This window comes from Lagopus muta, chromosome 27 (assembly GCF_023343835.1).
Source record: "Lagopus muta isolate bLagMut1 chromosome 27, bLagMut1 primary, whole genome shotgun sequence".
NCBI lineage: Eukaryota > Metazoa > Chordata > Aves > Galliformes > Phasianidae > Lagopus > Lagopus muta.
This window is the reverse complement of record NC_064459.1, coordinates 3,781,368-3,806,238: the sequence shown is the minus strand read 5'-3', so window position 1 is coordinate 3,806,238 and position 24,871 is coordinate 3,781,368. Positions and strand designations below refer to the sequence as shown.

The window sequence follows — 24,871 nt, the reverse complement described above, 5'->3', positions numbered from 1 at the left end:
CACTTTCCCATCCTTTTACACACATTTCCACCCTTTCCCCCCGTCAGACGCCCCATGGGGGGGGGGGGGGGGGCGCTGATCACAGCGGTGCCCCCTGCAGTTCCGCGCGGTGCCAGCAGGGGGCAGCAGCGGCTCAGCGCCCCGCCGCTCGGTTTAATTAACAGCCTTCGTTAATAAACGTCATCTCGGTCAATCAGGCGATGATGCGCAGCTGGGGGGGGGGGGAGGGGGGATCGCAGGGACCCCCGTGAGCTCCGAAGAGACAGCGGGAGTCAGAAGGAGCCCGGGGGGGCACGGGAGGGTGGGGGGGGGCAAGGCTCAGCAGTGGGGCTGGGGGTCCTCGAGTCACTGCCCCCCCCCCGTTATTTACTGATGGGGGGCCAAGGAGGGCAGCTATGGGGCACTGCTTTGGGGGTGGGGGGGTGCACAGATGTAGAGGCACCGGTCCTGGGGGGAGGCACCTGGGGGGCAGATCGAGGGTCACTGCTCGTAGGGGGCACTTGGGGATGGGGGGCTCACAGCCCACCCTGCAGCCCCCCAACCCCCAGGAGGAACCTCTGCAGGAGGGCAGAGCTGCAGCCCCACATCCACCCTCAGTGGGGCACAGAGTGTGGGGGGCACAGCGCGTATGGGGCACAGTGTGGATGGGGCTCAGTGCTGCCCCCCGGCTCTCAGTCATCAGCCACGATGCTGAGCGCCCGCAGCTCCCCCAGGCGGCCCTCGTTCTCGCGCTCCCGCTGCTCATCGCTCAGCGCCGGGCGGCCGATCTGCGCCGTCAGGTCCCCGAAAATGGTCCTCATCTCTGAGTAGAACACGACCTGTGGGAACGGCGCTGCTGGCCCCATAGCGGCGCTGTGCTCTATGGGGCGCTGCTGGCCCCATAACGGCGCTGTGCTCTATGGGGCGCTGCTGGCCCCATAGCGGCGCTGTGCTCTATGGGGCAGAGGGACAGGCAGCACTGCCCTCCACAGCGCCACCCTGTGGGCAGAAGGGGGAGGCTCTAATAACTCACTAATTAACACGGCCAATTAACAGCGGGTTGGCACAGGTGGGGATGGCAGCGGGGCTGGGACAGAGCTGGAGCTGCTGCCCGGCCCTATGGGGAGACGAGACCCGACAGGATGCTCACCGGGCCCCAGAGATGTGGGGTCGGCCCCAAAGGATGCAGTGAATCGCAGGGGGGAGATGGGGGATGGGAAGGGACGCAGGATGGGTCTGCGCTGAGAGCAGCACGACCCCAAAGTGAGACCCCAAAGCAGCAACGCAGCGGTGCCTGGCAGCGCCTGGGAATGTGGGATGTGGGGATATGGGGCTGTGGGATGTGGGGCTGTGGGATGTGGGATGTGGGGCTGTGGGATGTGGGATGTGGGGCTGTAGGATGCAGGGCTGTGGGATGTGGGGCTGTGAGATGTGGGGCTGTGGGATGTGGGGATGCAGGGCTGTAGGATGTGGGGCTGTGGGATGCAGGGCTGTGGGATGTGGGGCTGTGGGATGTGGGGATATGGGGCCATGGGATGCAGGGCTGTAGGATGCAGGGCTGTGGGATGCAGGGCTGTGGGATGTGGGGCTGTGGGATGTGGGGATGCAGGGCTGTGGGATGTGGGGCTGTGGGATGCAGGGCTGTGAGATGTGGGGCTGTGAGATGTGGGGCTGTGAGATGTGGGGCTGTGGGCTGTGGGTCCCACCTGCGCCCGGAGCAGCGCCTCGAAGCTGGGTTTGAAGTAATCGATGCGGCTGCTGTAGAATTTGGGCATCTCCTCCAGCAGCTGCCGGTTCTTGGCTTCAAAATCCTCCTTCACCGGGCGCAGCTCCTCCCGGGCCTGTGGGGAAAATGGGGGGCTGGGGACGCAGCCAGAGACCCCACAGCACAGCAAGGGGACCCCCGGCGGCGGGCAATGAGGGACGTGGACAGCAACTGCCCCACAACCCCACATCTGTGCCCCAACCCCATATTTCTGCCCCACAACCCCAGATCTGTGTCTGCAACCCCACATCTGTGCCCCACAACTCCACATTTGACCCCCTCAGTGACCCCCCATAGTGACCCCATAACAATGACCCCCCATTGTGACCCACCATAATGACCCCATAATAACGTCCCCCTCATAGGGACCCCATAATAATGACCCCCATAGTGACCTCCCCCATACTGACCCCATAATAATGTCCCCCCCCATTGTGACCCCATAATAATGACCCCATAACAATGACCCCCCATTGTGACCCACCATAATGAGCCCATAATAATGACCCCTCCATAGTGACCTCCCTCATACTGACCCCATAATAACGTCCCCCTCATAGAGACCCCATAACAATGACCCCCATAGTGACCCCTCCCTATAGTGACCTTCCCCATAGTGACCCCATAATAATGAATCCATAATAATGACCCCCATAGTGACCTCCCATAATGACCCCATAATAATGACCCCCATTGTGAACCCCCCAGCATGACCCCCATAACGACCTCCTATAATGACCCCCACTATAATGACCCTCCATAAGGACCCCATAGTAATGACCCCCATTGTGACCCCCAATAACATCCCCCCCATAGTGGCCCCCCCCCTATAGTGACCTTCCCCATAGTGACCCCATAATAATGGCCCACCATAACAACCCCATAATAACGTCCCCCCCATAATGACCCCATAATAATGACCCACCATAACGACCCTATAAATAACAACCCCCATTGTGAACCCCCAGCCTGACCCCCCATAGTGACCCCCCCACCACAGTGACCTCCTCCATAATGACCCCCACAGTGACCCCCATAACGACCCCCATAACGACCCTCACCACAGTGACCTCCCCCATAGCGACCCTCCATAACGACCCCATCATAACGACCCCATAACACTGACCCCCATAGTGACCCCCCCCCAGTGACCCCCTATAGTGACCCCATAATAACGTCACCCCCATAGTGGCCCCCTAATACTGACCCCCATAGTGACCCCATCATAACGACCCCATAACGACCCCGCAGCGCCCCCACCTGGTGCAGCTTTGCCATGGCCGGCCCGCTCCTCTCCTTCTCCTCGTACTTCTCCACCCTGGCCTGCAGCCGCCGGTATTCCTGCAGGCTCTGCTCGCGCCGCTTCACCGCCATGTTGAGGCTGGGGAAGACGCTGCTGAACCTGGGGGGGGGCAGCGCTGCCTCACGAGGCCGCCCCGACCCACAGCCCCACAGCAGCACGGCCCCACAGCAGCACGGCCCCATAAAGCAGCACGGCCCCATAAAGCACGGCCCCATAAAGCACAGCCCCATAAAGCACGGCCCCATACAGCACGGCCCCATAAAGCACGGCCCCACAGCAGCACGGCCCCATAAAGCACGGCCCTGAAACATGGCCCCAAAGCAGCAGAACCTCATGGCAGCACAGCCCCATAGCAATATGGCCCTATAGCATGGCCCCATAGCAGCACAGCCCTGTAGCAATATAGCCCTATAGCATGGCCCCATGGCAGCACAGCCCTGTAGCAATATAGCCCTATAGCATGGCCCCATAGCAGCACAGCCCTATAGCAATATAGCCCTATAGCACGGCCCCATAGCAGCACAGCCCTATAGCAATATAGCCCTATAGCACGGCCCCATAGCAGCACAGCCCCATAGCAATATAGCCCTATAGCATGGCCCCATAGCAGCACAGCCCCATAGCAATATAGCCCTATAGCATGGCCCCATAGCAGCACAGCCCTATAGCAATATAGCCCTATAGCATGGCCCCATAGCAGCACAGCCCTATAGCAATATAACCCTATAGCACGGCCCCATAGCAGCACAGCCCTATAGCAATATAGCCCTATAGCATGGCCCCATAGCAGCACAGCCCCATAGCAATATAGCCCTATAGCACGGCCCCATAGCAGCACAGCCCCATAGCAATATGGCCCTATAGCATGGCCCCATAGCAGCACAGCCCTGTAGCAATATAGCCCTATAGCATGGCCCCATGGCAGCACAGCCCTGTAGCAATATAGCCCTATAGCATGGCCCCATAGCAGCACAGCCCTATAGCAATATAGCCCTATAGCACGGCCCCATAGCAGCACAGCCCTATAGCAATATAGCCCTATAGCACGGCCCCATAGCAGCACAGCCCCATAGCAATATAGCCCTATAGCATGGCCCCATAGCAGCACAGCCCCATAGCAATATAGCCCTATAGCATGGCCCCATAGCAGCACAGCCCTATAGCAATATAGCCCTATAGCATGGCCCCATAGCAGCACAGCCCTATAGCAATATAACCCTATAGCACGGCCCCATAGCAGCACAGCCCTATAGCAATATAGCCCTATAGCATGGCCCCATAGCAGCACAGCCCCATAGCAATATAGCCCTATAGCATGGCCCCATAGCAGCACAGCCCCATAGCAATATAGCCCTATAGCATGGCCCCATAGCAGCACAGCCCTATAGCAATATAGCCCTATAGCACGGCCCCATAGCAGCACAGCCCTATAGCAATATAGCCCTATAGCATGGCCCCATGGCAGCACAGCCCTGTAGCAATATAGCCCTATAGCATGGCCCCATAGCAGCACAGCCCTATAGCAATATAGCCCTATAGCACGGCCCCATAGCAGCACAGCCCCATAGCAATATAGCCCTATAGCATGGCCCCATAGCAGCACAGCCCCATAGCAATATAGCCCTATAGCATGGCCCCATAGCAGCACAGCCCTATAGCAATATAGCCCTATAGCATGGCCCCATAGCAGCACAGCCCTATAGCAATATAACCCTATAGCACGGCCCCATAGCAGCACAGCCCTATAGCAATATAGCCCTATAGCATGGCCCCATAGCAGCACAGCCCCATAGCAATATAGCCCTATAGCATGGCCCCATAGCAGCACAGCCCTATAGCAATATAGCCCTATAGCACGGCCCCATAGCAGCACAGCCCTATAGCAATATAGCCCTATAGCATGGCCCCATAGCAGCACAGCCCCATAGCAATATAGCCCTATAGCATGGCCCCATAGCAGCACAGCCCTATAGCAATATAACCCTATAGCACGGCCCCATAGCAGCACCGCCCTATAGCAATATAACCCTATAGCACGGCCCCATAGCAGCACCGCCCTATAGCAATATAGCCCTATAGCATGGCCCCATAGCAGCACAGCCCTATAGCAATATGGCCCTATAGCATGGCCCCATAGCAGCACAGCCCTATAGCACAGCCCCATAGCAATATGGCCCTACAGCAATATAGCCCTGTAGCACAGCCCCATGGCAGCACAGCCCCATGGCAGCACAGCCCCATGGCAGCACAGCCCCATAGCAATACAGCCCTATAGCACAGCCCCATGGTGCGACCCAATGGAACGGCCCCATAGCAGCTCTACCCCAAAGCACAGCCCCAAAATGTGGTCCCAAAGCAGCAGAACCCCATAGCAGCACAGCCCCACGGCACAGCCCCATAGCACAGCCCCATAGCACAGCCCCACAGCAGCACAGCCCCATGGCACAGCCCCACAGCACAGCCCCACAGCACAGCCCATAGCACAGCCCCACAGCACAGCCCCACAGCACAGCCCCACAGCACAGCCCCACAGCACAGCCCCATAGCAGCACAGCCCCACAGCACAGCCCCACAGCACAGCCCCATGGCACAGCCCCATAGCACAGCCCCACAGCTGGCGGCCTTTGCACAAGGGGGCAGCAGCAGCGCAGCGCATTACGGCGGCCATAAAGCAGCTTTGGGCCGTAAGCCGGGCCGCTCCTCGTCACTTTTTAGGCAGCGCTGCTGAGAGGGGATTAAAGCTTAAGGGGGGCAGGTGAGGGGAGATGGGGGGGATGAGGAAAGGAAAGGAGGGAGGCTGCCGGGGGGGGGGAGCTCAGCGCTGGGCTGCGCGGAGGCGTTTGGAGATGGGGATCCTGCGGGGCACAACTGGCGGCCGACCGAGGGCACGGGGCGCCGGGGCAGCGCTGGGGGCACGGCTGGAAACGGCAGCGGCTCCGGGTGGCGGCAGAACCGACGGGGTGCGAAGCGGCTCCAGCAACGGCCGGGCGGCACCGCGAGCCCAGGAGGGCTGGAAGCGGCTCCAAAGAGCGGCGAAACGGGAGAACGGGGAGCAAAGAGCCGCGGTGCGACGGAGCTGCAAGTGGGAGCTGCAGAGCAAAGCGCATCGCGGCCCCCCAACCCACGCCGTCCGCCCCGCGCTGCTCCCAACGCAGCCCCGACCCTCAGCGTCCGGGCAGCGCGCTGGGATCCCGCATCAGCGCCAATTAACGTCATTAACAGCCGCTCTGCTCCGCGGCTCCGAAGCAGCGGCTGCTGCAGGGTTCGGTGCGGCTGCGGCCGGTGCAGAAGCTGGGGGCTCTGCACGCTGTGGGGCAGAGCTGCAGCGCAGACGCCGTGCGTCGCTGCACCAACGCGGCTCCGTGCAGCAGCAGCGGCGCAGCTCCGGCCGCTCATCCGCAGAGCCGCAGCCGAGGCCGAACGCTGTCAGCTCCCGGCTCCGCGCTGCCTCCTGCCGCTGCTCGGGGCTCCACGGCCCCGCGGCTCCCTGCCAACCCGAGCCGCGCTGCGGGCCCGCGGTTCCCCGTTCCGTTGGCTGGAACCCGCGGAGCTCAGCGCACAAACGCTCGGCACGGCGCTGGAGGCGAGGTCCGTGCGTTCCACGCGATACCAGCAGCTCGGCTCCCAGCTCCGCTCCGGCTTTGCTTTTCGTTCCTCCCGTCCCTTTTCCCCCCCCAGGGCTGAGGCCCCGCTGGCAGCACACAGACGCCGCAGCCCCGCAGCGCCACCGCTTTCGCTCCCACATTTGGGCACAAACTCGAAGGCAAAACCACCGCCGGAACCCCACGGACCCCGCAGCGCAACCCGCGGCCGTTCGCAGCGCCGCCTGCCGGCTCCTCGCCTTCCCTTTCTGCTCCCTTCTCCCCTTCATCCCCGCCGTCCCAGCAGCGGCACAGGGCTGCCAGTCCTCCTCCACGGGGTCGCAGCCCAGGACCCCCATCTCTGCCGTTTGCCCCCCGTCCCGCTCCATGAAGCTCCCCCAGGCCCCCCCCACGTCCCCCTCTGCACAGGTCGCCCCCCAGGTCCCCTCCCCAGGGTCACCGCAGACCCCGAGCGCCCCGTGCCCCCTAAGGAGCGCGGCGCTGACGAACGCGGCCCCAGCACTCACTTCTTCAAGGGCTCCATCACCGTCTTCTGGATCTGGTTCACCTGTTGGGAGCACAGCGCTCACCTGCAGCCCTTCGTCCCCAGCGCCACCAAAAGCCCCGAGGGCTCAGGATGGGCCGCCGTCCCCAGGGCCGGGCGAAGGGACACCGGTGTGGGAAGAGCCCTGGGACGGCGACGCGACGGCCGCAGCCAACGCCGCCCTCACCTTCTCCTGGTTGAAGGAATCCATCCTCCTCATGGCCGTGTCGAAGGCGGTGACCACCTCCAGGAAGGCGGCGTCCTGCTCACACAGCGGGTTGGACAGCAGGTCGGAGGAGATCTTCACTGCTGCTTTGGACATGGCTGTGGGAATGGGGAGAGCAGGGGAACAGGGGACAGTGAGCAACAGGGGGACAGTGAGTGATAGGGGGACAGTGAGTGATATGGGGACAGTGAGTGATAGGGGGACAGTGAGCAACAGGGGGACAGTGAGTGATAGGGGGGACAGTGAGTGATAGGGGGACAGTGAGCGATAGGGGGACAGTGGGTGATAGGGGGACAGTGAGCAACAGGGGGACAGTGAGTGATAGGGGGACAGTGAGTGACATGGGGACAGTGAGTGATATGGGGACAGAGAGTGATAGGGGGACAGTGAGTGATAGGGGGACAGTGAGTGACATGGGGACAGTGAGTGATATGGGGACAGTGAGTGATAGGGGGACAGTGAGCGATAGGGGGACAGTGAGTGATATGGGGACAGTGAGCGATAGGGGGACAGTGAGTGATATGGGGACAGTGAGTGATAGGGGGACAGTGAGTGATATGGGGACAGTGAGTGATAGGGGGACAGTGAGCGATAGGGGGGACAGTGAGCGATAGGGGGACAGTGAGAGACAGGGGGACAGTGAGAGACAGGGGGACAGTGAGTGATAGGGGGACAGAGAGTGATAGGGGGACAGTGAGTGATATGGGGACAGTGAGTGATAGGGGGACAGTGAGAGACAGGGGGACAGTGAGAGACAGGGGGACAGTGAGTGATAGGGGGACAGAGAGTGATAGGGGGACAGTGAGTGATATGGGGACAGTGAGAGACAGGGGGACAGTGAGCGATAGGGGGACAGAGAGTGATAGGGGGACAGTGAGTGATAGGGGGACAGTGAGCGATAGGGGGACAGTGAGTGATATGGGGACAGTGAGCGATAGGGGGACAGTGAGTGATATGGGGACAGTGAGTGATATGGGGACAGTGAGTGATAGGGGGACAGTGAGCGATAGGGGGGACAGTGAGTGATAGGGGGACAGTGAGCGATATGGGGACAGTGAGTGATAGGGGGACAGTGAGCGATAGGGGGACAGAGAGTGATAGGGGGACAGTGAGCGATAGGGGGACAGTGAGTGATAGGGGGACAGAGAGTGATAGGGGGACAGTGAGTGATAGGGGGACAGTGAGTGATATGGGGACAGTGAGCGATAGGGGGACAGTGAGTGATATGGGGACAGTGAGCGATAGGGGGACAGTGAGTGATATGGGGACAGTGAGTGATAGGGGGACAGTGAGCGATAGGGGGGACAGTGAGTGATAGGGGGACAGTGAGTGATAGGGGGACAGAGAGTGATAGGGGGACAGTGAGTGATAGGGGGACAGTGAGCGATATGGGGACAGTGAGCGATAGGGGGACAGAGAGTGATAGGGGGACAGAGAGTGATAGGGGGACAGTGAGCGATAGGGGGACAGTGAGTGATAGGGGGACAGAGAGTGATAGGGGGACAGTGAGTGATAGGGGGACAGTGAGTGATATGGGGACAGTGAGCGATAGGGGGACAGTGAGTGATATGGGGACAGTGAGTGATAGGGGGACAGTGAGCGATAGGGGGGACAGTGAGTGATAGGGGGACAGTGAGTGATAGGGGGACAGTGAGCGATAGGGGGGACAGTGAGTGATAGGGGGACAGTGAGTGATAGGGGGACAGAGAGTGATAGGGGGACAGTGAGCGATAGGGGGACAGTGAGTGATAGGGGGACAGTGAGCGATAGGGGGACAGTGAGCGATAGGGGGACAGTGAGCGATATGGGGACAGAGAGTGATAGGGGGACAGTGAGTGATAGGGGGACAGTGAGTGATAGGGGGACAGTGAGCGATAGGGGGACAGAGAGCGATAGGGGGACAGAGAGTGATAGGGGGACAGTGAGCGATAGGGGGACAGTGAGTGATAGGGGGACAGTGAGTGATAGGGGGGACAGAGAGTGATAGGGGGACAGTGAGTGATAGGGGGACAGTGAGTGATAGGGGGGACAGTGAGCGATAGGGGGACAGTGAGCAATAGGGGGGACAGTGAGCGATAGGGGGACAGAGAGTGATAGGGGGACAGTGAGTGATAGGGGGACAGTGAGTGATGCAGCCCAGCAGCACGGGGGGGTTGGGGTTGGGGTTGGGGTCAGAGTGGGGCTCCCGTTGCTCCCTCCCAGCCTGGTGGATCTCAGGGCACAGGTCAGCAGCAGACATGGCGGGGCGGCACTGGGGGTCGTCCTTCCTTCCTGGCCCCAAATGAGGGCGCTTCCAGCGCTCCGTGCCACCCTGACGGCTCTGTGACACCTTGAGCAGCACGGAGCCATGTATCACAGCAGGGTGACGGCACAACACCGAGGGGCTCCGCCATGGTGTCCCCAAGGACACTGCAGGGGACCCCATCCCTCCTCCTGCGTTGGATCTGAGCCGTGTCTGTGTTGCTCCCACACTGGGCTCCACGCAGCCCAGCAGCCCAGCAGCCCTCGCAGCACCGCGGCTCTCAAGCAATGAGTGCAGGCGGCTCCTCGTCCCGTCTCCTCCCCGCAGAGCACAGAGTTGCCACCGCCGGGCTCCTGCAGCTCCGTCCCAACGAGGGCAACCGCAGCCCATGGCATCTCTGCGCCTCCGTGAGGACGGCGTCTGCCTGCGGGGTTCTGAGCTGCTGGGAGCAGCGGAGCAGCAGGCCTGGAGCGCTCAGCCCTCCTCAATGCACACGGGAGGATGAAAGCTGCCCCCAGGGAGCTGCTTCTGCCCCTGGAGCCCACTGGAACTTGGGGAAGACGGAGCTGGGCGCTCCATGGGCTCCTCCTGCCTCCCGTCTGCCTTCCCAGCCCTGCAGCTGGCCTGGGATGGAAGATTAAACCCCCACGACACAACTGCTGCAAAGATCAGCAAAACAACTACGGCAGTGAATGGAAAACGGGAATGGAAAGGCTGTGGTCGGTGTGCAGAAAGGAAGAAAGCAAAAAGGCCGGGGCTGTGAGCAGAGCTGCTCGCTCTCCGCTGAGGCCGACTGGGAGCGATGGAGCAGCTCTGGGAGGAGCAACTCGATGCAGAGCCCCAGTGCTGGGCTTTATGATCTCCTCAGATCACAAACCGAGGGGTCAAACGCTCAGCGGTGAAGGTGGCGTGCAGCTACAGCAGGGCTCAGACGCTGTGACAACGCAGCTCCATCCCGGCACGGAGCTCCAGGCCCAAACCTTCGCACCCCGACTTCCCTGTGCGCAGAGCTGAGGATCCGCAGTGCAGGGCAGAGCTGCAGTGCGGGAGGAACACAGGAGCCCAGGGCCTGAGCAGGGTTTGCCCTCCTGCCCTGCACCAGGTTTGTCCTCCTGCCCTGCACCAGGTTTGCCCTCCTGCCCTGCACCAGGTTTGCTCTCCTGCCCTGCACCAGCTTTGCCCTCCTGCCCTGCAGCCCCGCTTTGCGCCTTTAAGTGAGAAATCAGCCGGCGTTTGGCCGCAGCTCGTTTGTGACTCTGCCACGGAACGGAACGGAAAAAGAAAGTCCTCCCACAGCTCCTCTGGGGCTCCAAACGCTCCGTGCAAACAACGCCCACCGCATGGGAGGGGAATCCTGAGCGAGGAAAATCTGACCCAGGATCCCCGACGGCGCCCTGCGTCCCTCAAAGGGCGGCTGCAGCCTGGGGGGCTCCTGCTGCAATGCTCTGCTCTGCCCCCATGGCGGCACACAGACGCGCTCCCCGCTCAGCGCCGCTCTTCCCTTCCAGCAGCCGAGGGCACAGCAGTGAGCGCTGCCCCCGGCCCTGCAGTGGGGCACAGCCTGCATTGAGCTGCCCGGCTGGGAGCCCCGGTTGCTGCTCAGCCCTGCCGCAGATTCCTTGCGTCCCCCCATGGCCAAGTGCAGCCTGCACCTCCCGCGCTCACGTACCCAAATCTGCGTCTGTGCTTTTCTTCATGTCCTTCTGAAGCTTTTTGGTCTGCTCTTCCAGCCTGAAAGATGGGAGGAGATGGTGAAGTCTGAATCTTTGTGCGCTGCGGAGACAAAACCACCCAGAGCGGCTCTGCAAGCACAGAGCTGCCGGCCCTGCTGCTCCATGGCTCTCAGCCCTGCACTTCGGTGCTCCCTTATTCAACAGCCCCCAAATCCTGCCCACAAACAGGCGCTCCTTCCCCCATTGCAGGGCAATACTCAGAGTGCTGAGCTCCACCACGATGCTCTGAGATGTGGGGGATGTTTGCTCCTGGTCCCCAAAGCTCAGCCCTCAGGAGCTCCAGGGTTATGGGGGCAGCCAAGGGGCCCAGCAGAGCCGTGCCACCGCTCCCAACCCGGCCCCACGGCCAATACTCACTGCTGCAGCTTCCCATATTCCCTCTCAAAGTCTCTCTCCACCTGCAGAAAGAAGAGACAGAAATCAGCTGCGCTGTGGGGCGGAGGGCAGCGATCTGTCTGCCCCACAGCGGCAAAGGGAGCCCACAGCTGCGCTCCCAAAGCAGCTCCATGCAATGCTGCAGGCTGCAGCCCCCCAGCCCTGCCTGCCCCCACCGCAGCACCGCCAGCTCCCCCCTGTTTGCATCTGGCAGAGGAGAGATTTTGAGGAGCCTTTCCTTCCACGCTGTTTTAACGCACATTTAAAACATTTGTTCCACACCTCGTCAACCAAATAAGCGAATGGATTCCAGCTGACCGGGCCAAGAGTAAATCTGTGCCTTGTTGTTGTCATGGGACCGGAGCTGGGCCGCTTCGTGCTGAGCTGCCAGGAGCCCAACCTGAGTGCAGAGCCTCAGACCTGGGCTCAGTGCATGAAACCCCACAGGACGGCGCCTTCCAGGCTGCTGCTGGCGGAGCAATGCTCCAACACGGAGCTCAGCAGCCTCCCTTGCTCTGCTCCACTGCTGTGCGCTCCCCCAGCTCCCCCCCCCAGAACCAGGGGGCTGCGATCGCCGGATGCCCACAGCGCTACAGCTGAGAGGTGCTCAGAGCCTGCAGGGCTGGGAGCATCGGGGACCCCACAGCGCTGTGGGTCTGGCGCAGCTCAGGCCTCGCAGTGGGGTCAGGAGCCGCGGGGTTTGGCGCAGCCCCAGCGCGGCGCTGCTTGCAGACCAGCTGCCGGCACCATCGGCTCCCACCATCCCAGGGATGCAGAGGGATGAAAAAGCTCCGCCGAGCTCCGGCTGCCCTTTGCACTGCTAAAAATGGTCAGTGCAGCACAGGGACGGAGCGGTGTGGGGGCAGACGGAGCCACGCAGCTGCCGGAGCCTGGAGGTCAGCTCAGCAGCAGCCGGGGAAGCAGCACCCTGTGTTTGTATGGCTGCAAAAATAACCGCCGAGTGCCGCGCTCTATTTATACGTCTGATGTGTGAATTGTTTGGGATGCAAACACCCAAGGGTCGGCGTTGACTCACAGCGGTGTCCTTCGGAGGGCGGCGGGTCCTGGCAGGGAGCTGCAGAGCAGGGAGGGTCCTGCTGGCTCCGCTCCTCCAAAACGCCTCCTCCAAAAGGCAGCGGCCTGCAGGGGTTTGCAGCCCCTTCCCTCCTCCGTTGGCTTCCTGCCGTGCAGGGCGAGGAACGCGAGGCAGCGGCGCCCAATGGAAGGGCAGGGAAACTCCTGCAGCCCTCGAGAGGAAAAACTCCAACGCTGCCCCCGGCGCAGGATGACGGAGGTCAGAAAGCTGCCAAGATGCCCAAATCCAACCCCAACCACAAAGGAACCACGAAGGGTGCAGGGGATCATCAAGAACCCCAACCCCGACCCGTCCCACAGAACCACGGAGGGTGGAAAAGTCCACTGAGGTCACTGAGTGCAACCCCAGCCCACCGCCACCGTGCCACAGAGCCACCGGGGTTGGAACAGACCACCAACATCACCGGCTCCAGCCCCCACCTGCGCCCACAGAACCACAGAGCTCAAAAAGAACAGCCCAGATCAATGAGTCCAACCCCAATGCACCCCCCTGCCCCCAGAACCACGGAGGCCCAAGAAGGACCACCAAGAACCCACATCCCACCCAACCCCCCCCCCCATGCCCAGAACCGCAGCCCCCCGTGCCGCAGCCCCGCGGTTCTGAGCACCTCTGAGGAAGGTGACCCCGCCACCCTGCCTCCCATCTCAGAGGGGACAACACGTCCCTGCGCCCTGCCATGGCACCAGGTGACAGCACAGCGCCCAGCTGCCCGCCTGACTCCGTGCCACGTCTGCAGACAGCTGCCCACAGCCTGCTCTCCTTTTTCACGCCCACAGCAGCAGCCGCCTCCCACTCAGCTCTATTCATGGCCGCACGCATGGGGCCCGGAGAGGAGCCGGCCCTGCAGCACCCATGGGTGGGAGGGCAGGGGGACGGCGAGGAGGACGAGCAGGGAGCAGGCCAAGCACGTCCTGCAAGGCACATTTTGCACGGCGCGCCGCTCCTGGTGGCGATCCTCAATGGCCAGGCATCACCAGGACCGAGGGCGAAGGCTGCGATAGGATTCTGAATCCATGCTCCTTGAGAGCAAAGAGGAGCAGGAGCTCCTCAACCAAAACCGCCACGTCCCAAGGGAAGTTCCCAGCAGTCCCAACAGCCCCTGCAAACTCAGAATCCAACCCGCCTCTCGTTCAGGGCATCCGTGCTGCTTAATGCTTTTTAATAAACCCACATCAAGGAGGCCGAGTTCTCCTAAGGAAACGGTGCTCTCCTTTCTCAGCCACGTATTTCTGTTTGCCAACCCCGCTCCCTCTGCTGCCAGCAGCCCGGTGCTCGCAGGGCAGCATCGCCATCACTGCACCGCGGTGAAACCAAAGGCTGCCCTACAAAGAGATGGAAATAAGGGGCTGCGCTGGGGCTCCTCGCTCCCCGAGGTGAATTTCCTTTCTAGAGGAGGACGCGCCGGTTCCTGCGGGCTGAGCTTCTCACGGGCGCTGGGAAAAAGCAGGAAGGGACTCTTCCTCCTCTCCCAGCAGCAGAGCCGTGTAATCAGGTCAAACTCTGCCATGTGGGGGAACCGCGCTGTGCCACGACCAAAGGAAAGGGTGGGCAAGGGAGAAGCAAGGACATCACGGTCCGGAGGGACCTCCAAGACCACCGACCAGCCATCAGCACAGCCCACCACACCAGGGAACCATCGGGGTCAGAAAGGACACCAAGGTGATGAATTGGACGGCTGGCATCCATGGAGCTGCCATGGGTGGATGCTCAGCCACACGGCGCCCATGGAGCCCTGAGCCGCAGCGATGAGCAGCGCACGGTTTGGGGCCGCATGGCGTTTCCCCAGCCAGCAGCTGCACAGGGCACCAAGGAGCCCCTCCAGCCCACGCCGCGTCCCACCGCAGAGCGTGAAAATGGTGAGGATTTGACTCGCCTGCCCCGATTTCACCCCACAACTTCTGCGCCATTTCCTCCGTCGTTACTCGCACATTTCCAGCTCTCTGCTGGAGCCCAATGGAAACAGCGGGCGGATGGAATCCTGCTGCTCTGCCCGACCCGGGGAGCACAGGGCTGTTGGATGAGCCCACGGCCCCCGGCCCGCCAGGCCGACTCGCCCAGGTCAGCAGAGCAGCACAGCTCCCCGTGAGCCAAGGGAGGGCAGGCTGGAAGCTGGGGGAACGAAGGGCCGCGCTCCTGTTCCCATCCCAACAGGTGGGAGCCGGCCGGTGCCGTGCAGCTCTGAGCCCCACGGGGACACGCGGCACCTCCTCCCCATCTCGGATCACCCAGCCCTGGCCAGGAGTGCCGCACGGCCTCGAGGGGACGCCGGTGAACTTCACCGAGCGCTGGAGCTGAGGATAAGCACGGCTCTGCTTCCCGCATCACCTCTGCTCGGCCCCGCGGAGCATCTCTGCCATAAGAGGCTTCATCTGCGCACGGGCTTTGAGCAGGAAGCGTTCGGCACGGAGGGATTCGAGCAGGGTTAAGTCCCATCAGCGGGCATTAGTTCCAAGGGCTGCACCCCGGCACGGCGCCCCCCCAGCTGGCGCCAGCTGCTCCCGGCAGGGGAGAGGAGGGGAGAGATTACGCCGTCTGCAAGAGGATTTGCCCAGGTTAAGGTGCAAACGGAGCAGCGGCCGTCTGGGGGGCAGCAGCTCACCCCGGCTGACCGGGCGGCGCTCCGCAATGGGGTTCCCTTCCCGCAGGGCCGACACGTTGCCCTGCTGCAGAGCCTCAGAAGCCATGGGGAGCTGTGACGAATCCCCCTCCAGCCTCAGCGCAGCGCCTCGAAACTGCAGCCGGCCCAGGAAAAATAAGAACTGGAGAGCAGCAAAAGGCGCTGTGGGGAGCTGAGCCTCCTGGCACAGCGCTGCGCTCCGGTTACAAACCGCACCGCGAGCCACAGCGGGGCAGCTCCAGCAAATGCCTTCCCTTTTTAACCTCCCCAGCGCCCAGAGGTCGGCAGCCAACTGACCCAACTTCTCTTCTGTAGGGAAGGAAGGGCGGATGGGGACAGGCCTGGGAATGGCAGCGCAGAACGAAGCTCTGCTGCGGGATGCTGAGAGTTGTCTGTGTGTGTGTGTGTGTGTGTGTGTCTGTGTCTGTCTGTGTGTCTGTGTGTGTCTGTGTGTCTGTGTGTCTGTGTCTGTCTGTGTGTCTGTGTGTGCAGCGCCTGCCGGCTCCTCTGCCCCCATCCCCACGGCTCCCATGGCTTCGTGCACAGCGTGCGGCCTGCTGTGCTGCCCCAGCCCAACCCCCAGCAGGAGAGGGCAAAACCAGCAGGACAAAAAGCAAAACTGACCCAAATGTGGGGCCGGGTGGGATGGAGGGAGCTCCCAGGGCAGGCAGTTCTGGCAGCCAGCACTGGGAAGAACAGGAGGCAAATCTCCGAGTCCTGGGGGCAGCAGGGGCTGCTGGAAAGCAGAAATAAATGGGGACAAACTGCTGTGGCCCTTTGGTCTGTTACAGCATTGCGGTGCTGCCCACCTGTTGCCAAGGGCTGGGAGATGCAGGAATGCCATGGAGGGACGTGATGGGGCCGCTCCATCCCTGCTGCCCGGCTCTGCACTGGCAGCTTGGGGCCAGCAGCCAAGCACTCGCTTTGGAGGAGGAACGCGGGCCGGTGCTCGGGGTGAGGCGTGCAGGACGAAGGCAAGGAGCGTCTGCAGGAGAAGGGGAAGCACCGCAGGCAGCTGCACGCGGCAGCACCGGGGATGGGAGCCACGGCAAGACAAAACGCTGCTTTAATTTGCTTCTAAAGCAAATGCTGCACAGCACAAATTAATTCACGCCCGAGCACTGAGCATCTCAGCTTATGAGCCTTTCTTTGGAAACAGTTATATTCAGCGCTCCGAACCACTCCTCCTCCTCCATCTGCTCAGCGAGGATGAACAAACAAGGCACCGCCGAGCGAGGGAAGGAAGGAAGGAGGGAAGGAAGGAGGGAAGGAAGGAGGGAAGGAAGGCAGGCCACGTCTCTGCCTGCAAGGAGAGCCATCCCAGCCCCTGCCTGGGCAGCAGCCGGGCCGGAGCAGCGCTCCCTGCAGCGCGGGGCTCCGTGGCACGAGAACGCAGCGCTGCAGGGCTGCAGGTCCCTTCGCTCCCCGCCGCCTCCTCGTGAAGTGGGGCGAGCCAAAGTGCCGCCCTGACTCACAGCCACATGATCAGAGGCTGCGGCTAAAAACGGGGAATTGCTTTACTCACTGTCTTGGGTACAATCTGTTTCTTGGGCTGCCCGATCTTGAACGGGATCCTGGGAAAGAGAGAAGGGAGAGGGGAGGAAAGTGTGAGCAAGAGGCGACGCAGCGAAGGCATCCATGGGGGTGGATGTGGGGTGGGGATGTGGGGTGGGGACCCCCAGCACGGTGTGGCACCCACTGAGCCCCCCAACCCCCCAGGCGGCGCCCTGCCCTCCTGCCGCAGGAACAAAGGCACTGGGTGCTGCACAACCCGCAGCTGCACAGCGGGCTGCGTCCCAACACGAGAGCAAAGCCGGTAAGGATTCAGCAGGAGGGCATTAAAAGCAGGAGCGATGCGAGCTGCCGCACCTGCCAGCACCGCAGCCCAGATCCCCGCTGAAATCTGGGTCACCCACATGGATCCCACAGCAGGTTTGCTCCGAGGTGAGGGGCACCCAGGAATCACTCGGGGCAGCCCTGCCAGCTCCTTACAGCCCTGAGAACCGCCGGGTTTTTATTCCACCGATAAGCAAGAAGAAAAGCGGGATCCTCCGGCTGTTAACAGAGCCCCGGAGGCGACGCTCCATCCCAGCCGCTCGCCCAGAGCCTCCCGCACAGCAACAACGGTCAGCCCTGCCACAAGGCAGCCAGCGCCTCGCAGCCCAGCAGCCCCGAACCCAGCGCTGCTCCGCCGCCCCGGGCCGCCGCCGTCCTCGCAAAGCCGCGCTGCTCCGCCGCCCCGCCTGCACGAAGGAGCCCCCAGCTGAGCGCACGGCGCGGCACGAGGCCGCCCGCCGACCCCGGCCCTCCCCGCCTCCGCCCAGCCGAGCTCCGGCACCGTTTCCAAACCAACGGTGTAATTAAAGCCGCCGGTAACGAAGCCGGGGCGCCGACCTGAGTCACCGCGATAAGTGCACGCTTTGGGCACCGCTTCCTGTTTATCGTCCTCCCCTTCAACCGATGTCATTTTGGGCTGTCAGCCCTCTGCAGCCCCGTGAATCAGCCCTCCTTTAGAAACAAACGCTGTGCGGTGTGTCATTACGGCCCGGCCGCGCGGTGCCTTACAGGAAACGAGCGCCAAAAACGAGAGAAAAAACACGGATTTTTCTCTATGTTTTCCTGCGTGGGGTCAAATATAAACGCAGCCGAGGTGCCCTGCTGCCCCACAGAGCTGTGCATCAGGATGTGCCAGGATGGGGCACAGCGAGATGTGGGTGGGCAAAGGGTGGCACGGCACAAATGGGGAGGAAAAGGCACAACTGAGGGCAAAAGTGCGAGCTGCAAGGGGGGGGGAAGGAGAGAGAGAGCATGATGTGGGGCTGGGGGAAGGAGAGAGAGAGCATGATGTGGGGCTGGGGGAAGGAGAGAGAGGTCACGATGTGGGGCTGGAGACCCCCCACACCCGGCCCTGCAGGCTGCGTCCGGGGCAAAGCGCAATTAAACGGCAATTAATGCACTTAAGCTGTAAGGACCCGGCGTAAGGAACCTGCTCTGGCAGGAGGGCCGGACTCCACGACCTCTGCAGGCCCTTCTGACCCCTGTGAGTCCGTGATCCTGCGAAGTGATGGAGCTCAGCCCAGCTGCAGCCATGGGGAGGAGGAGGAGGCGGCTGGGGGCAGCGCCACGAGCAGCTCAGGGCCGGGGGTCCCTGCGCTCTGTGCTGGGGGCTCACAAACCCTCCCTGCTCTCCTCCAGCACAAAAGCAAGGCAGCAGAGCTCCGGGAGCACGGAGCAGTGAACGCCTCCATCAGCGCCGTGCTGCCTCTTGGCTCATTGTCTGCCTGGTGCGACCTGGTGCTGCACGGAACCCTGTGCAAAGCCACGGCTGTTCACTCGGGGTTATTTTTTGGGTGGCTGCTGTTGTTGCTCTGTTACAATTGCAGACAATCTTCCCGGTTGCTGCCAACTCTTTTTGCTTTCTGAATACGGATCTGCAGAAAGAAAAAGCAATAAAAAAAGAAGGGAAGCAAAGCAGGAAAGGAACGGCAGCGCAGGGAGCAGAGCATCACAGGGGGGCAGAGAGCAGAGCCCCAGGGACCAGGCGTGGAGGGGGGTTGGGGTGAGAGGAGGCGCCTCAAGAGGGCAAAGCAGAACTGGGGCTTTTTTTCTTCTTTTTTCCCCCCCTCTCTTTTCCTTTGCTTTCTCGTTTCTGCTGAGCCAGAGAGCAACAGGGCTGTTGTTTGGGGGGTGAAAAGCTTTGAAACCGTGCTCCTGAAGAGCGCGCTGAGTCAGCCCAGCACTGCGGGCTGCTGGGGGGTCAGGGGGCTGCTGGGGGGCTGAGGGGGGATTCTGTGGGGTTGGAGGCTGCTGTGGGGTTGGGGAGCTGCTGTGGGGTCAGGGGGTTGCTGTGGGGTTGAGGGGCTGCTGTGGGGTTGGGGGGCTGCTGTGGGGTTGGGGGGCTGCTGTGGGGGTTGGGGGGCTGCTGTGGGGTCAGGGGCTGCTGTGGGGTTGGGGGCTGCTGTGGGGTCAGGGGGCTGCTGTGGGGTTGGGGGTTGCTGTGGGGTCGGGGGGTTGCTGTGGGGTCAGGGAGCTGCTGTGGGGTCAGGGGCTGCTGTGGGGTTGGGGGCTGCTGTGGGGTTGGGGGCTGCTGTGGGGTCGGGGCAGAGCTCAGAGCAGGGTGGGAAGGGCTGAAAGCGGGGAAAGAAATGTGGGTGGAGAGAACCCTGTGAGCTTCTGCTGAGGGCTGAGCAGCGACCCCAGGGAGGGGAAGGTGGGAGAAGCTGCGCTTCGCTCCCTCTGAAGTTTCCCCAGCCATTTATTCACTCGGCTTCTCCAGGCGCGCACCCAGGGCTGAGCACCAAAGGATCTCAGTTCCCCCCTGGGACGCATCAGGGAGCTGCAAATGAGCCTCGTGGGCAGAGGGGTGCAGCTCCGTGGGGTCTGTGGGGAAACGGAGACGGAACGGAGCTCCCACGCTGCTGCACCCCCCGGGAACGTGGCGCAGTGGCAGCAATCCCTCATGGGGCAGCGCTCCTTCTGCCTCCATCCCACGGCGCAGCCACGGTGGGCTCAGCCCTCTGCTCCCCAAGCAAAGCTCTGCCCCCCCAGCGGTGCGCCCACAGAACCCTGCGGTGTCCCTGGGAGCACAGGGCAGCACCCCGGGTTGTCACTGTGCTCAGAGCACAGCGAGCTTTGGCCGAGGAGGACGGGGAGCAGGAGGAGCTCGCAGCCACCCCACCGTGCAGCGCTCCTCAAACACCAACAGAGCCCAAACCCCCCCACAGCCCACAAGGAGCCCCGAAGCTGAAGCACGCAGCACTGGGTGCCCTTGGAGCAGGGAATTCCAGCCCCGTGCAGGTGACAAAGCCACCAACAGGTGACAAAGCCACCAACACCGCCGCGATCCATCGCTCCATCCCTGCTCCATCCCTCCGGGCGCTGCTGCGCTACACCGTGTCCATGGCAACCGCATGCACCATCCCACCCCGCTCCCCCCCAGCCCCCTCCTCGCAGCTCAACTCATAGCAACGGCTCCAAACGCAGCGCCGAGAAGCCAAAAAAAAAAAGGGGGAAAAAAACGATTCCAAGGCATCGCAAAAAGCTCGTGGTGGAGCAGCTGGGTGCTGGGCGCAGGCCTGGGGCCCTGCAGTGTGGGAGGCAGCGGGCTGGGGGCCGGGACCCCACAGTGTGCACTGCTGGCTGCCTTACGGCCCTGCAAAGCGATGGGGAACGGCCGGCCTGCAGCATGGAGAGGCGCCTGGCAGGGCGCTGCTGGCTGGGCTCAGCACTGCTGTCCACACAGCCCTGCTCTCAGAGATCCCTGCCCTCAGCAGATCCCTGCCCTCAGCAGATCCCTGCCCTCAGCAGATCCCTGCTCTCAGAGATCCCTGCTCTCAGAGATCCCTGCTCCCAGCAGATCCCTGCTCTCAGCGATCCCTGCTCTCAGCACATCCCTGCCCTCAGCAGATCCCTGCTCTCAGAGATCCCTGCTCTCAGAGATCCCTGCTCCCAGCAGATCCCTGCTCTCAGCAGATCCCAGCACGAGCCGCTCTCCCACCCGATCTGAGATGAGCGTGGAAAAAAAAATACCCATGTTTTACTCACCCATCAAAAGCAAATTACTCACGCCAGGCGCGTGGGTGAGCAGCATTCTGCAAGGCTGTTTTAGGCCCTGACTATGCTACAGAAATATCCATTTTAAGCATGGTTGTGAAACGCGGTTGTGGGCTCAGCTCTAACGCTGCTTTTTTGCTACCTGCACAAAGGAGATGGAAAAAATAATAATTAAGAAATCCCCACCGCCAAGCTTCCACCCAGCGCCGGCATCCGTCGGCTTCGTCCCATCCGCTGTCATGGAGCTGCGAAGGCTGGAAAAGATCACTGAGGTCATCAGGTCCAACCATCGACCACCATCAACACCCAGAGCTGGAATCCAGGCAGCCTCCAGGGAGCTGGGGAGGAGGGGAGCGTTGGGTGGAGCGGGGATGGAGTGCGGGGCATTGACTGCAGGCTGCGGACAGAGCGCGAGGCACAGAGCAGGGCCAGGGAACATGGGGACCATGAGCCTTGATTGTGGAAGGACAGCGAGCTGCTGAGCAGGGCCTTGTGGCCATGGAGCCATGGACCAGAGCCCACAGGAGAACCACGAGCCACTGAGCAAAGTCCACTGGTTGTGGAAGGACCACGAGCTGCTGATCGTATGGGAACCACGAGTCAGGGACCATGGAGCGACCCTGAACCACAGACCGAGGCCCATTGGCCACAAAGGGACCCCAAGCCATTGACCAAAGCCCACTGAGCACAGAAGGACCACGAGCTGCTGATCATAAAGGAACCACGAGTCGGTGACCACAAACCACCGACCGAGGCCCACAGGAGCACAATCCACTGAGCACAGCAGGCCTGAGGTCTGGGCTCCCAGCAGCCACATCCATGGAGGCCACGGCAGCCGTGCAGCCCAGCACCCAGCACAGCTCTCAGCTGCTCTCATGCTGCCACCCCAGCACACCTCACCGCTCCTGACCCCAGCGCTTCCCTGCCACGACCCCCCACCCCAACCCACCGCCCTCCCCAGGGCAGGCAGCCCCACTCCACCCATCCTCCCCCACCCCAAACTATTTGGGAGAACACAGCTGTGTCCTGGCTGACAGAGGTGTGAGAACGAAGCCCTGCTCACCATGCAGCCCTGCTGCCTTCCCCCCACGGACCCCCCACCCTCAGCGCTCTCAGACCCCCGCCTGCAGCTCAGCACCCAGCACCCAGGTCAGGGTTCTGCCAGCAGCCCAGCAGTGAGACGCAGCCATCAGAGCCGCGCTTCGTGCTGCCTCACCACCAACATTTGCTTCGCGTGTTTTCTCTCCCAGTAAACAGCAGCTGTTGCAGCGGTGCCGCCGCGCTCGCATCTCGAGCTGTCACACTGCTCTGAGCCCCTTCCCTACAGTCGGGAGCCAAAAGAGGAGGAATTCGGGAGTCTGTTGATGAGCTGCAAAGCATTTGGTCTCATGTGGTTCCAAGAACCTCAAACAACCCTTCAGATTGCTGTGAGCGAGGCGCTCGCTGCGACGGAAGCCACGATTTCATTTCTGAGCAGCTCAGCTCCTCGGGGGGGTGGGCAGAGCTCTGAGGGCACCACAGCCCCGCAGATCTGCAGGAAGCCACCGGGCTTCAGAAAACCAACAGCTGGCCGTGCAGGCTGCCTGAAAACAGGCTGAGTCCTGCTCTGACAGCACAGCCCATAAGGCAGCACGCTGAGCTGCACAGCGCAGGAGTTGGGGCTTCGATCCGCCTGCAGCCTCACAGCTCCTTTGTGCAACGGGAGGAAGCTTCTCCCAGCTGCGGAGCAGAACAGGGGACGCAACGCCAGGTTCTGTCTGGACAGGAGGAGGGAAAGCAGAGGATTAAGGCACAACATGGGGGCAGACACCGGCCTGCAGAAGGGAGCCATCAGTTGGGAGCCGTAGAGACGCGGCCTTGTTCTCCCAAATAGTTTGGGGTGGAGGGGAGGACGGGTAGAATTGAGCCAGCTGTCCTGGGGAGGGCAGCAGGTTGGGGTTTGTGGTCAGGGTGACGACGGAAGGAAGCGGAGGTTTCTCATCACATCAAGTGTGAGGTTGAGCTGAGGACGCAGCTCCAGCCCCACGGCCGACCCCAAAGGGCGCAGCTGAGGGCCGCGACGCCCCCATGGGGCTGAGGCACACGCACAAAGCAAACAGCCCCGCTCCAACGGGGAGCAGAGCTCGCCCTCTGCACACAGCGCCCACGCCGGGCGCTTTCCCCCTCTGACGTCCACAGGGCAGCAGGCAGAGCCGGGGTGCCGCATCTGCCGCGTCACGGAACCCCGCGGCCCGGCCCCACATCAATGGGGCGATTCATCGGGGCGGGCGGCCGCGCTCAGAGCCGCGGGAATCGGCGAGGCTGGGGGCCAACCATTGAGGCTGCACTGAGCGCCATTGTGTCCCTCGCACACAGCTGAAGCCTGCAGGGCCCGAGGCCCCGCGCTGACGCGTGAGCCGCAATGCGCTCAGCAACTGACGTGGGGTTTGGTGCTAAAAGAGCGGGGCACCTCAGCTTGCAGCGAGCCACAAACCCTCCTTCACACAACTGCCTTTTGTTCCCCTACAGCAAGACAGCTCTGCGCAGGGCTGCTGCCTCGCATGCCGGCCAGCAGACGGCTGGTGCTGCAGCATGCGGCCCAGCAACACGCGTGGGCTCCTCCAAGGCAGAGGGGCAGTGATGGCAGGGGGGCACACAGCAGTGCTGGCACACAGCAGCGCGGAGCTTTGCTGGCAAACCCTGCCAACAGAGCCAAAGGAGCCAACCTGCAGCTCAGCGCAGTTCAACCCAAAGGGTCGCATCGACCCGAGCCCAGCTGGCACCTGTGGGAATCCCGGCCCCACTGCCATGGAGCGGCCCCACATCGCTGCTGTGTGGCTGCAGGGGAGGACGTGGGGCCTCCACACGCCGTGCTGCAGCTGCGGGCGCCACACGGCCCCGGCCTGCCGACCCCACACAGCCGCCAGCCTCAGTACCCACCTGCCCCACGCCGGGCTCTATAACTGCCCACCCCACACGGCCCGCAGCGCCCATCCACATCTCACCCATCTGCAGCCCCTGACAGCCCTACTCCTGCCCACCCACCCCACACGCTGCACGGCTGCTGACCCACACGGCCTTACCCTGCCCGCCCCACACATCCCACCCCATAAACCATGCACAGCCCAACCCCCGCACTCCCCACATGGTCTCTGCCTGCACAGCCTCCCACATGCGCCCTCCAAACACCCCCCACCCCTCACACACCCACCACCTCCCACCTCATGCCCCACAACCCCCATACCCACACCGCCCCATATGCTCTCCACCCCCATACTCCACACCCAGCCCCCCATACACCACCCCCACTATATACCACAACACCCCCAAACACCCCACACCCCCCATAGCCCCCATACATCCCCCATACACCCCACCCCCATACACCCCAATACCCCCCCATACACCCCATACCCCACACACCCCCCATACCCTCCAATACCCCTCCATACCCCTCCATACCCCACACCCCCATACACCCCAATGCCCCCCTTGTACCCCACACCCCCCCACACTTCCTCATACACCCCACACCCCCCACCCGCCCAGCTCAGGCCGCAGCAGCACCGCAGGCCCATTTCGAAGCCCCCTTCCCGCCCCAAGCGCCCCGGAGCCCCCAGCTCCACGATCCCGTTCCGGGCTCAGCCCCGCCCGCACCTCCGGACCGATCCGCACAACGCCCGCCCGGCCCCGCCGCCCTCACCAGCTCATGGTGCCCGCCGGCCCGCGCCGCTCCCGGAAGTGCTGCCGCCAGGCCCCGCCCCTTCCGGTCCCTTCATGACGTCACGACCGGGAGCGAGCGCTGTTAACCCTTGGCGTGCCGGGCTGCAGTGCTGTCGGCTGACGGCACGGGCGTGGCGTCACGGGGCGCTTTGGGA

The 24,871-nt window shown here is 62.5% G+C and overlaps 1 protein-coding gene across 6 annotated transcripts; it reads right to left on the bottom strand.

Annotated features, from left to right (window-relative positions):
* Nucleotides 1-381: 381 nt before the first annotated feature.
* On the bottom strand, nucleotides 382-24,783 carry BIN3 (bridging integrator 3). 6 transcript variants are annotated; one of them, XM_048928156.1, is made up of 10 exons: nucleotides 24,697-24,752; nucleotides 16,987-17,035; nucleotides 11,731-11,771; nucleotides 11,310-11,371; nucleotides 7,360-7,496; nucleotides 7,156-7,196; nucleotides 3,005-3,146; nucleotides 1,686-1,820; nucleotides 943-978; nucleotides 813-905 (listed from the first exon to the last, which is right to left on the bottom strand). In XM_048928156.1, exons 1-10 carry the CDS (start codon nucleotides 24,702-24,704, stop codon nucleotides 897-899), a joined length of 660 nt encoding a protein of 219 aa, XP_048784113.1. In that variant the 5' UTR covers nucleotides 24,705-24,752; the 3' UTR covers nucleotides 813-896. The 6 variants fall into 6 exon arrangements, with proteins under 6 accessions (XP_048784111.1, XP_048784115.1, XP_048784114.1 ...); XM_048928154.1 differs by lacking the exon at nucleotides 943-978 and having other exon boundaries at nucleotides 382-818; XM_048928158.1 differs by lacking the exon at nucleotides 943-978 and having other exon boundaries at nucleotides 382-818; nucleotides 24,651-24,711.
* Between the last annotated feature and the right edge of the window lie 88 nt (nucleotides 24,784-24,871).

Excerpts from the sequence above, each read along its gene's own strand:
- BIN3 (XM_048928154.1), bottom strand. Across the intron at positions 11,772-16,986 it reads AACAGATTGTACCCAAGACA|GTGGAGAGAGACTTTGAGAG; the intron begins GTGAGTAAAGCA and ends TTCTTTCTGCAG. Across the intron at positions 1,821-3,004 it reads CCATGGCAAAGCTGCACCAG|GCCCGGGAGGAGCTGCGCCC; the intron begins GTGGGGGCGCTG and ends TTTTCCCCACAG.